The sequence below is a fragment of the Rana temporaria genome, unplaced genomic scaffold (assembly GCF_905171775.1).
Source record: "Rana temporaria unplaced genomic scaffold, aRanTem1.1, whole genome shotgun sequence".
Classification (NCBI taxonomy): domain Eukaryota; kingdom Metazoa; phylum Chordata; class Amphibia; order Anura; family Ranidae; genus Rana; species Rana temporaria.
The window spans coordinates 97,682-111,222 of NW_024404507.1; the positions used below are offsets into that span (position 1 = coordinate 97,682).

The 13,541-nt window shown below is 46.4% G+C and overlaps 1 protein-coding gene across 1 annotated transcript; it reads right to left on the minus strand.

Annotated features, from left to right (window-relative positions):
* Positions 1-997: 997 nt before the first annotated feature.
* LOC120922019 lies at positions 998-11,727 on the minus strand. The gene is made up of 4 exons (XM_040334555.1): positions 11,643-11,727; positions 4,396-4,725; positions 1,554-1,817; positions 998-1,292 (listed from the first exon to the last, which is right to left on the minus strand). Exons 1-4 carry the CDS (start codon positions 11,671-11,673, stop codon positions 1,144-1,146), a joined length of 774 nt encoding a protein of 257 aa, XP_040190489.1. The 5' UTR covers positions 11,674-11,727; the 3' UTR covers positions 998-1,143.
* Between the last annotated feature and the right edge of the window lie 1,814 nt (positions 11,728-13,541).

The following is a 13,541-nucleotide window of genomic DNA, read 5'->3' on the forward strand; positions in this document are numbered from 1 at the left end:
AAACGGTAGGCGGCCACTTGGCTCCCTCTGCTTACTTTATATTTTAATAAAAAACAAACTACACTATGTTCGGCATTACTTTTGTTTTACATGCATAAATCGGGCATCTAATGAACAACGCAAGCATTACTGCCAGGACATTACTAACTTTACAGGTGATCCTGTTACAAGCCTTAATGTTCCCTTTTTTGGTAACAAAGTAAGGGACATTAATATCTGGTAAGAAGCCATCCAATTCTTACACTTTGGTGATAGTCTTAAAGGTGAAGGTGGAAACATCACTCTATCTGAAAATACAGCACGCAGCACTTTATTTTGATTCAACAGCATGCAAATTTTCTTCACCACTTGAGGAATCATTTGGCAAAATAGACTTTCATCTGAATGACAATACCTATTATTAGAACTTGGTTCTTTTTCACAGTTTTTATTTATTTATTTCATTTATTTATTTGGCACAGCAACTTGAGCAACCCATCACTGGAACACAGCTCATTACCATAGGACTTTTTAGTATAGTAATTACAGGTGTTTTATATATATTTGTTTATGAAATTTCAATTATTTATCACAATTTATTTATTTATTAGCGCACCCATTCCCACACATTTTTACACTGCATAATCTTCTGATTATTACTGGGTAGCAGCTTAACACTGTATATAAATTAATTTAATTTAATTTACTGGCGCGAGATACAACACACACAAATGACGGGGCACTATTCCTCCCACTGACACCAATGATGGGCACTATTCCTCCCACTAACACCAATGACGAGGCACCATTACTCCTACTGACACCAATGATGGGGCACTATTCCTCCCACTGACACCAATGATGGGACACTATTCCTCCCACTGACACCAATGATGGGACACTATTCCTCCCACTGACACCAATGATGGGGCACTATTCCTCCCACTGACACCAATGATGGGCACTATTCCTCCCACTGACACCAATGATGTAATTTGTTTTACTCTCACTAAACACCAAACCTATGGCATGATTTACTCCCACCGATCCCGGGGCATTTTCTACTCCCGCTGGCAACAGTCAGGCCCCCCTAAAGTTTAAGGGGCAGTAAACTGGCCCTTTGTTTCAAAAGTTTGGAGACCCCCGGTATAGATCCATGCTAAATCAACAGGGTCTCTCTAGAGGAATAATCCAATCACAGAAAGGAAAGATGTAACCATTACTCACCAGAGACACCACGATAATCCCAATAATCACACCGAGCATTCCAGGAATGAGAAAAATTCGGGATCTTGTATAATCTGATGGAAGATCTGTCAGAAAATAAATAGAATGTTTAGAAGAGATCTCTGTGTGAGAGATTACATGTGTGATCACAATATACAATGTATCCTTCTACAGTCTGCTTTGTTACATTACAATGTATACACATTAGCAAACTTCTGCTTTATTATATATAACCTGCACACTGACCTCATACTGTATACTTTATACACACATATATACAGTATATAGTGCAAGTCCCAGGGAAGAATGACACCCTCCTCTATTCCCCCAGTAATTGCCCCTCTCACCTCTGACCTCCAGCCGGTATTCCCGGATCTCCTCACTGACCGGGTTTGTGATCCTGACCCGGAATCTCCTCTCGGCGTCGTCTCTCCGCACACCGGGGATAATCAGAGTCCTATTGTCATCTATCAGCCGGTATCTTTCAGGGAGAGGCTCCCCGTCCACCTCCCAGGTCACAGCGCTCTCTTCTCCAGAGAACTGGACGCTCACCGCCGTCTCCTCACCCAGCCGGCCCCCGGTGCTGGAGATGTTGGAGATGAGAACCGGATCTGGAATGATCAGGAGAAGGACAGTCACCATCAGTCATAGATCACCAACACAGAGCCCAGATACATGGAATAGAGTGCTAGCTCTTATTGTATACTTATATACACTGCTTTATACTCATGTGACCCGAATCCTCTTTCCCCACATACAGTCCCCAGTGTTATGATTGTATCATTTCATTTTCTTATTGTATACTTATACCGAGTAGAAGGGGTGGGCAGAACACCCCCCCCCCCCCCCCCGTTCGGTTCGCACCAGAACATCTGAAACAGGCAAAAAGGTCGAGCAAACATGCAAACCCTATTAAAAAGTCTATGGGACACGAACGTGAAAAATCAAAAGTGCTCATTTTAAAGGCTTATATGCAAGTTATTGCCGTAAAAAGTGTATTGGAACCAGGGGACATGTATCAATGCAAAAAAAAAGTTTTTAAAACAATTGTTTTTAAAGGAGCAGTGATTTTAATTATGCTTAAAGTGAAACAATAAAAATAAAATATTCATTTAAACATCGTGCCTGGGGGTCCCCTTAGTCTGCCTGTGACACATCTGTACGATGTATAGAACATGCTGCAGCAATAATGACATTTCTAAAGGAAAATATGTCAATTAAACTTGTAATGTAACCTGTAATGTATTGCCGGTTCCCAGCAATACAGATAAAAAAAAAAAAAAAAAAAAAATTGTTAAAATAGTGTAGGGTCCCCCAAAATCCATAACAGACCCTTATCAGAGCATGCAGCCTGGCAGGTCAGGAAAAAGGGGGGCGAGCGAGGGAACCCCTCCTTAACCATACTAGACCACATGCCCTCAACATGGGGGGTGGGTGCTTTGGCTCTGTGCCCCCCAAACCCCAAAGCACATTGTCCCCATCTTTATAGGGACAAGGGCCTATTCCCGACAACCCTGGGCTGTGGTTGTCGGGTCTGTGGGTGGGGGGCTTATCGGAATCTGGGAGCCCTCTTTAACAAGTGGGCCCCCAGATCCCAACCCCCTATGTGAATGGGTATCGAGTACCCCTACCCATTCACCAAAACAGTGTCAAAAAGTAAGAAACACAGGAAACAGTTTTTGACAAGTCCTTTATCATAAAAGAAAAAAAAAGGAAAAAAAATTAGTGTCCGTCGATGTAATCCACCGTCACGCACTTCGTCCGCTGGACCTGAAAAATAGAAAAAACACGCTCCGCCTTCTGGGAGGCCACCGGCCCTCTGCCTGCTCTCTGCTTTGACAGCTCTTATATAGGCAAGGGGCGGGGCTGGGCCACCCTTTTATGTCACCTGGCAGCACCACCCCTTCTGACGTTACATGACATCAGAAGGGGCGGTGCTACAGGATGATGTAGCCAGGTGGCCCTGCCCCTTGCCTATATAAGAGCTGTCCAAGCAGAGAGGAGGCAGAGGGCCGGTGGCCTCCCGGAAGGTGGAGATTTTTTTTCCAGATGTGGCGGGCGACTGACGGTGAATTACATCGAGGAACCCTATTTTTACTCTTTTAATAAAGGAATTATCAAAAACTGTTTCCTGTGGTTATTACTTTGACACTTTTTTGGTGAATGGGTAGGGGTACAAATGTACCCAATACCCATTCACATGGGGGGACGGGATCTGGTCCCCCTTGTTAAAGGGGGCTTCCAGATTCCGATAAGCCACCCGCCAGCAGACCCCCCCAACAACCACAGCCCATTGTTGTCGGGAAGAGGCCCTTGTCCCCATCAACATAGGGATGAGGAGCTTTGGGGGGCACCCAAAAGCACCCTTCCTATATTGAGGGCAAGCTGCCTGGTATGATTCAGGAGGGGGGTGCTTGCTCGCCTCCCCCCCCCCCGCTTTCCTGGCCTGCCAAGCTGCATGCTTGGATAAGGGTCTGGTATGGATTTTGGGGGTCCCCATTTTAAAAAATGTAGGGGTGGAGTTTCCCTTAAAATCTATACCAGACCCAAAGGGCCTGGTATGGTTTTTGGGGGCCCTCATGCTGTTTTTTTTTTATTAATTCTGTCATAGGTTTCCTTTTAACCACTTCAATACACTGTATTATATACTCTGCACTGCACTGTATACTCTGCACTGCACTGTATTATATATTCTACACTGACTGCAGGCTCAACCCACTGACCAACCTGCCTAATCTCTCTCTTCTATAACACACTACATACGGCTGCCATTGGAAGCAGCCTTATATAGTGGACCCCTAAAGCCATGATTGGCCAAAGGTACCCTGCCTTTGGCCAAGCATGGCTCCGATAGTACACTGTGCTGTGATTAGCCAAAGCATACATGTCAGGTGAATGCTTTGGCCAATCAGCAGCCAATCCATCAATGCACTGTGATGGGGTGCTCGCCGGCGGGCAAACGTCCCACGAGCGCCCCATTTATTCTATGAACACTCGATGTTCGAGTTGAACATCGGGCCTATCACTACTGAGTAGGAGAGATGGGTAGATATCAGTGGGGATTACTAGAAATCTGTTATATGAAGAACTCCTTTCCTCTCCTCCCTCATCCTGTATAACAGACACTTCTTCCCCTATAGAGTACAATGCACTGTGGAGAGAAGTGTGATGCAGTATAAGGACTCTTACCCAGAACACGGATCTCTGTAGAGGACAATAGATAATCCTTATCATTGTAAATGTAGCACCAGGTCTCATACACACAGGAGTCGTCCTTCCTGGCCTGTGTCAGCTTCCAGCAGCCGCTGTCTCTGTCCAGTTGGATTCTGGGGTCATGATAATTCGTGGAACGATAATGCGGGAAATACTCGATCATCGTCTTCTCTCCGCACTCTCTGTACAGCTCCATTTTACCTTTTTTATCCTGAGGACACTTCATATTACAGTCAGTGATGTCTGATCCGCTCTGTATATACACCGTTCCTGATGACACCGATATGATCATCATACACAGGAGACCTGGGGGGAGAAGACATCAGAAATGTGAGCAGAACTTTCATAGTGTCCCTGAATTCCAACTGCAATCTCTGGTGTAATGATTAGGAACAGAGTCCCAGCAGAGGAGGAGGAATATAAACTCAACGATCGTCCCAAAGCCTCATCTGCTCCAGTTCTTTGTGTGTCCATTTCTATTGAGCAGGGTTCAAAAAATTTGCTTGGAATCTAGGAGCCAGCTAAAAAAGTTGGGAGCCAGAAAACGCGCCCTGTCCCGCCGAGCTCGTGCGCAGAAGCGAGTGCATACGTGAGTAGCGCCCGCATATGTAAACGGTATTCAAACTACACATGTGAGGTATCGCCGCGATTGGTAGAGCGAGAGCAACAATTCTAGCCCAAGACCTCCTCTGTAACTCAAAAAAACATCCTGTGTCTCTGTGCATCCCCACCTCCCCGCCGCGCGTCGGGCGGTAATTGAGGCCGCAGCTTTGCGGTCTTCTGCAGGCCTAAGCTTCCCCGGGCTCCAGGTCACTATTTCTTGTCGCAATAGCAACCGGGTGCCCGGATTTTGTCGAGCCCTGCTATTGAGGATATTGTCATGGCCAGCTGAGGACTACTGATGGGAGATCCGAAGACTTCGGGAGATGGAGGTAAAAAAAATATTAGGATCCATTTACATAATCAAAAAGCAAAAAAAAATCCTAGCTTACTTGCCAGCCAGCCTGCAATGAACCCAATTATCCTGTCCAACAGTTCACCTTAAAACAAGGGGTTTGGTTTGCACACATTTGGAAATACACGAGTGACCTGCAGAGCCACGTCACGGCACTCCAACATTTTGAGAGCCTCCAAAGTTGGAGCAATATATAATAATGGAGAGATTAAGGGCAGGTATGCCTGGAGGGAGCTCATCCCACCTTAACCACTTGCTTACTGGGCCCATATACCCCCTTCCTGCCCTGGCGAAATTTCAGCTTCCGGCACTGCTTCGCTTTAACTGACAATTGCGCGGTCGTGCGACGTGGCTCCCAAACAAAATTGACGTCCTTTTCCCCCACAAATAGAGCTTTCTTTTGGTGGTATTTGATCACCTCGGCGGTTTTTATTTTTTGCGTTATAAACAAAAATAGAGCGACAATTTTGAAAAAAAAAACACACAATATTTTTTACTTTTTGTTATAATAAATATCCCAATTTTTTTTTGAAAAAAATAATATTTTTTTCCTCAGTTCAGGCCGATACGTATTCTTCTACATATTTTTGGGAAAAAGAAAAAAATCGCAATTAGCGTTTATCGATTGGTTTGCGCAAAATGTATAGCGTTTACAAAATAGGGGATAGTTTTATGGCATTTTTATTAATTTTTTTTTTCTTACTACTAATGGCGGCTGTAACGGTCACCACCGTTTACGACCTTCCATCCCAGTCACGACAGCTTATCGACACTCCAACCCACAGGACCCGATCCATATCATTTTCCCAGAATCAAGACGAGACACGTAGCTCTGTACTTGTTCCAAATGTAATGATCACTTTAATGGTTTCTTCTCATCTTTTTATACAGTACAAGCATGTGACAGTATTCAAAGGGACAATGAGATCTCCACCCCCCTAATCACACACTAAGGGTAATTACTTAACATTCCTTAATCAACAACAAAACAACAAAACACATTCACCCACTCCGTCTCCGCACACAGCTTGACACCTCTGAGCATCAATAGGCTAGGCTCTAGACAGTGTTATCACACGTAAGCAGTATTTAGTATGCATAATTAGAGTTCTGGGAGCAGACCTGGTATTAACACCTGTCCGTTACAACACCTTTACACAAGGACAATGGAATGTCTTCCAAGCCCTGATGCAATTAGCATGTCACTAGAAATGAGTCACTATTGACTGGTTGGGCCCACATCTTGCAATCTCTCAAGATCCTGCAATATGAATTATTATTGATGTCCTATCTCATGTAATACATGAATTATGATTCCCTTGCCACCCCATGCCCAAAAGGCGCAGGGTGGACTCAGACCCAAGAGTTATCAGTGACGCTGACACAGGAGTATCCCCCATCCTCACAAAGTCTCTGGATGTCCCGGGTCATTCCGTTACATCTCTCCCCTTTCGGTGGGAGACTGACACAGGAGGAGACCCCGAACGGGTTGACTCCGAAGTCAGTCAGTAGATCCAGTCCTCCAATGCTGGTATCCGTACCGTACCCCAAATAAATTGCTCCAAACAGAGCATTACTCACCCAGCCAACCTCTGTCTCTCTCAGAGAATCTGCCTGCCGCTGGGGAGAGGCCTGGACTGGCCCTTCTCCCTGGAGTCCTTTCAGCCGCTGGAGAGAAGACAGGGTGACTGGGCTCAGTTCCTCATGCTGCTGGGGATCTGGGCCAACTGGCCATCATTCCTGGGGTATACCAGTGGAGACTGAAGTCCCATCCACTGGTAGGTGAAAATCCCCCGATGCTTGCAAAGCCAAGCCGACATGATCCTGTCTCGGTGACGCACCATTTTCTGGGGTTGTGTCAGTGGAGACCACAGTCCCATCCACTGCCCCAGGAACTCCCTCTTCCATTAGTAGAGAGCAGAGGCTTGTGGCACTCTGCTCGGTTGCCAGCTCTTCTGCTGGGTCGCTTTGAGTGGAGACCACAGTCCCATCCACTCCCATAGGAACTCCCTCTCCTGCTAGGTGAGAGCAGAGGCTTGTGGCACTCTGCTCTGTTGCCAGCTCTTCTGCTGGGTCGCTTTGGGGGGAGACCACAGTCCCATCCCCCGATGTCAGCTCAAGCTGCAGTCGTGTGCGGCAGCCAGTCGCATCCTGCCCTGCCGCCAGAGATTCAGCTGGGAGTAAATGCTTTACCACCACAGCTTGTTGCTGGGGAGAGGGGCCAGTTGCCCCGGCTCCCTGGAACTCCACTTCCATGGTGACTGGCATCTGTACCTCTCCCCTCTCTTCAGTTGGTGCTGCTGTGACCTCTGCTGCTGCAGCACCTCTTTGCTGTAGCCAAGTGGCATCCACAGCCGCTATAACCCGGTCTATGATCTCCGTTGGAGGATTAGGTCCATACTGTGCCAGTCCACGTCTAACAGCCCGGTCCCAAAACTCTTCATCGGGTGTCCTGTCTGTTATGCTGGGCCTCTCAGCTCTATCCATTTCGACAAGTTGTGCGATAATGTCCCTTCTCTTACGGTTGCTGGCCGATCTGCCCCGGCTCTCCAGTAAGTCATTGAGGGAAGAGAGCTTCAGCCGTTCATACAGCGTCTCCATCGTCCTGTGTCCTTGTAGCCGTCCTTTAAGGGATGGAATCACCACCGTTTACGACCTTCCATCCCAGTCACAACAGCTTATCGACACTCCAACAAACAGGACCCGATCCATCCCATTTTCCCAGAATCAAGACGAGACACGTAGCTCTGTACTTGTTCCAAATGTAATGATCACTTTAATGGTTTCTTCTCATCTTTTTATACAGTACAAGCATGTGACAGTATTCAAAGGGACAATGAGATCTCCACCCCCCTAATCACACACTAAGGGTAATTACTTAACATTCCTTAATCAACAACAAAACAACAAAACACCTTCACCCACTCCGTCTCCGCACACAGCTTGACACCTCTGAGCATCAATAGGCTAGGCTCTAGACAGTGTTATCACACGTAAGCAGTATTTAGTATGCATAATTAGAGTTCTGGGAGCAGACCTGGGATTAACACCTGTCCGTTACAACACCTTTACACAAGGACAATGGAATGTCTTCCAAGCCCTGATGCAATTAGCATGTCACTAGAAATGAGTCACTATTGACTGGTTGGGCCCACATCTTGCAATCTCTCAAGATCCTGCAATATGAATTATTATTGATGTCCTATCTCATGTAATACATGAATTATGATTCCCTTGCCACCCCATGCCCAAAAGACACAGGGTGGACTCAGACCCAAGAGTTATCAGTGACGCTGACACAGGAGTATCCCCCATCCTCACAAAGTCTCTGGATGTCCCGGGTCATTCCGTTACAGTGGCGATCAGTGATTTTTTTTTTGTGACTGTGACATTATGGCGGACACATCGGACAATTTTGACACATTTTTGGGACCATTGTCATTTTCACAGCGAAAAGTGCTATAAAAATGCACTGATTACTGTGAAAATGGCAGTGAAGGGGTTAACCACTAGGGGGCGCTGTATGGGTTAAAGTGGAGGTTCACCTAAAAACGTAATTTTTAACATTAGATTGAGGCTCGTTTTGTGAAGGGGAATCAGGTGTTTTTTTTACAATCGAAGCCGTACTTACCATTTTAGAGAGCGATCTTCTCCGCCGCTTCCGGGTATGGGCTGCGGGACTGGGCGTTCCTATTTGATTGACAGGCTTCCGACGGTCGCATCCATCGCGTTACGATTTTCCGAAAGTTGCTGAACGTCGGTGCGCAGGCGCCGTATAGAGCCGCACCGACGTTCGGCTTCTTTCGGCTACTCGTGACGCGATGGATGCGACCGTCGGAAGCCTGTCGGAAGCCTGTCAATCAAATAGGAACGCCCAGTCCCGAAGACCCATACCCGGAAGCGGCGGAGAAGATCGCTCTCTACAACGGTAAGTACTGCTTCGATTTAAAAAAAGACACCCGATTCCCCTTCACAAAATGAGCCTCAATCTAATGTTAAAAATAGTTTTTCGGGTGAACTCCCGCTTTAAGTGTGACCTCATATGTGTTTCTGAGTGTAGGGGGGGCGGGGCTGGACGTGTGACGTCAGTGATCGTCTTTCCCTATATCAGGGAACAGACGATCACTGACACTGCCACAATGAAGAACGGGGAAGGTGTGTTTACACTCACCTCTCCCCGTTCTTCAGATCCTGTGACCCATCGCAGGACACCCACGGCGATCGGTTCCGCGGCCGCTGTCACGGAGATTCGGACTGGTTCGTGAGGGCGCCGCCGCCGGCGCGCTCGCGACCCACGGCTGGGCTCTTAAAAAGGACATAGATATACACATGTCCTTGTGCCCAGCCGTGCCATTCTGAAATGAGAGAGTGGGTAACCGCTCAAAGAGAACCAGGTAATCTGATTCCTGTGGTCCAAGCCAAGGGTGCAGGCAGTGCAATCAAAATGCAGGTTAGGATGAAGGAAAAAAGGTGGGACAGCCGCACTCCAAAAAAACTCCTCCTTTAATTAAAAATCACAAAATACATGCCACAGCAAAAAACAGCACAACAAAAGAAAAGCTGTTTTTTGCTGTGGCATGTATTTTGTGATTTTTAATTAAAGGAGGAGTTTTTTTGGAGTGCGGCTGTCCCACCTTTTTTCCTTCATCCTAGCCGTGCCATTCTGTTGACGTATATAGTCGTGCGGCGGTCCACAAGTGGTTAAAGCAAAAAGTTAAAAATATATATATTTTTTTTTCCAAAACTGTCGCTCTATTTTTGTTTATAGCGCAAGAAATAAAAACCGCAGAGGGGATCAAATACCACAAAAAAAAAATTCTATTTGTGGGGGAATCTTTTTTTGTTATAAAAATGTGATTTGGGGACAGTGTTGTATGACCGCGCAATTGTCATTCAAATTGCGACAGCGCTGAAAGCTGAAAAATTAGCCTGGGCAGGAAGGGGGTTTAAGTGCCCGGGAATTGAAGTGGTTAAAAAAGGACCTTATGTCCACTAAATGTATATATATATATATATCCAGGGCCTCCCCTTTCATCAAATAAACACCTTTGTGCTGTTGCAGTCATTTCTATATAAAAAAAAATAAAGTCTTATTGTGTGAAAATTATAAAATTGTTCCGGTAGATAAGGGGTTACACACAGTTCCGTCCTGTGATCAGAGGAATGTGGGATCACGTGATGTAACTCCCCTCCTGTACACGCCCCTCTATTTCCTGTAAAGATATAAATAGATACTTTGTATCTGATCTAATACTGTGTGCAGCCAATCAGAACGCGGAGACATTGCTGTGACCGCGCCCACTACTGCACACGGGACATGGGCGGGGACTGACATGTAGGTGTAGGGTGCTGCTGATTGGTGGAGTGTGTAGGTTCTGTCAGAGGAGAGACGACGTACAATAGAGAGAGAGAGCGCAGATCGTGTTATATGTTGGAGGACACCGGAGATCTGTGCGGGGATGTGATGAGCGGGAGGCGGAGATGTGGGGAGAGAAGAGCGGGGAGTGTCCGGAGATTTCATCTCACACCGGAGAGAAAACACACCGGAGGAACCGACTGACATTTCCTGGAATTTTATATTTTCTATCCCCTATGGAGGAAGAGGGAACTGCAGTCTCTGGAGCTGTGTGTGCTCCCCCTATGGAGGAAGAGGGAACTGCAGTCTCTGGAGCTGTGTGTGCTCCCCCTATGGAGGAAGAGGGAACTGCAGTCTCTGGAGCTGTGTGCGCTCCCCCTATGGAGGAAGAGGGAACTGCAGTCTCTGGAGCTGTGTGTGCTCCCCCTATGGAGGAAGAGGGAACTGCAGTGTCTGTAACTCTGAAAAAGACGGTACAGACGGTGATCGGTCAGACTTCTCTCCTCTGTTGTCGGATCGGTGAAGGTATTCTAGGATTTATCTGATGTTTTCTGGTTTACAATCTCCTCCCATCTTCTGCACCTGACCCCAGAAATCTGATTGGTTGTTATCGGGGGAGAGAAGAGAGAATCTGTAGTAGATGTGCATGGCAACCAATCAGCTTCTATCTTCTGTTTCTTCAGGAAAACTCTGAGAATGGAAGGTGATTGGTTGGTGGGATTTCCATAGAGAAGTGTCACAGTGTGTATGGGGGGGCAGAGGGGGGGATAGAAATCCTACAGATCTCAGGGGGGAGAATTTCTATTAATAATCCCCAGTGATCAATAATTTCAAAAATTATATTACAACCCAACCCACCCCCCCCCCCCCCCCCCCCCCCCCCCCCCCCCCCCCCCCGGGATGTGCACTCACCTCTATACACAGAAGTCGGGGGACAGATCATGTCTCGGTCTGTGATCAGCGCAGATCTTCTGATAACTCCAATGTGTCTTACTAGGATCCTAGTATCTCAGCCTGGTCTCCGCCCACCCCGAGAAAGTACATGACAAGCCGGCCAATCACAGGGGTTAGAAGCCTTTCCTGTCTCGGGCACGAGTATTATGCACTCAGCGAGCCCATTCAGGAGGTTAGAAACCATATTCTACTTTCCAGACTCCCTGCCCAAGATTGTGACTGATAATGAAGAGGAAGAAGAGGGAATATCTGGGCTCTTCTCCGCCCCCTGCAGGTGAGTGGGGAACCTACAATATCCCATCTCAGGCCTGGAGAATGGAGACCGACCAGATATTGTCCCCTCAATCCTAGGGACACCTACCTGACCGTGTGTACACCTACCTACAGTCCCTGGACAGCTATGTACTCTATGGACACCTACCCTTCTCTATACTACCTACTGTACTATGGACACCTACCCTTCTCTATACTACCTACTGTACTATGGACACCTACCCTTCTCTATACTACCTACTGTACTATGTACACCTACCCTTCTCTATACTACCTACTGTACTATGTACACCTACCCTTCTCTATACTACCTACTGTACTATGGACACCTACCCTTCTCTATACTACCTACTGTACTATGTACACCTACCCTTCTCTATACTACCTACTGTACTATGGACACCTACCCTTCTCTATACTACCTACTGTACTATGTACACCTACCCTTCTCTATACTACCTACTGTACTATACACACCTACCCTTCTCTATACTACCTACTGTACTATGCACACCTACCCTTCTCTATACTACCTACTGTACACCTACCCCTCTCTATACTACCTACTGTACTATGTACACCTACCCTTCTCTATACTACCTACTGCACTATGGACACCTACCCTTCTCTATACTACCTACTGTACTATGGACACCTACCCTTCTCTATACTACCTACTGTACTATGGACACCTACCCTTCTCTATACTACCTACTGTACACCTACCCTTCTCTATACTACCTACTGCTCTATGTACACCTACCCTTCTCTATACTACCTACTGTACTATGGACACCTACCCTTCTCTATACTACCTACTGTACTATGGACACCTACCCTTCTCTATACTACCTACTGTACTATGGACACCTACCCTTCTCTATACTACCTACTGTACTATGCACACCTACCCTTCTCTATACTACCTACTGTACTATATACACCTACCCTTCTCTATACTACCTACTGCACTATGGACACCTACCCTTCTCTATACTACCTACTGTACTATGGACACCTACCCTTCTCTATACTACCTACTGTACTATATACACCTACCCTTCTCTATACTACCTACTGTACTATGGACACCTACCCTTCTCTATACTACCTACTGTACACCTACCCTTCTCTATACTACCTACTGCTCTATGTACACCTACCCTTCTCTATACTACCTACTGTACTATGGACACCTACCCTTCTCTATACTACCTACTGTACTATGGACACCTACCCTTCTCTATACTACCTACTGTACTATGGACACCTACCCTTCTCTATACTACCTACTGTACTATGTACACCTACCCTTCTCTATACTACCTACTGCACACCTACCCTTCTCTATACTACCTACTGTACACCTACCCTTCTCTATACTACCTACTGTACACCTACCCTTCTCTATACTACCTACTGTACTATGTACACCTACCCTTCTCTATACTACATACTGTACTATGTACACCTACCCTTCTCTATACTACCTACTGTACTATGGACACCTACCCTTCTCTATACTACCTACTGCACACCTACCCTTCTCTATACTACCTACTGTACTATATACACCTACCCTTC

Excerpts from the sequence above, each read along its gene's own strand:
- LOC120922019 (XM_040334555.1), bottom strand. The coding sequence starts at position 11,673 with ATGATCTGTCCCCCGACTTCTGTGTATAGAG. Across the intron at positions 1,818-4,395 it reads TACAGAGATCCGTGTTCTGG|ATCCGGTTCTCATCTCCAAC; the intron begins GTAAGAGTCCTT and ends TGATCATTCCAG. Across the intron at positions 1,293-1,553 it reads ATACCGGCTGGAGGTCAGAG|ATCTTCCATCAGATTATACA; the intron begins GTGAGAGGGGCA and ends ATTTTCTGACAG.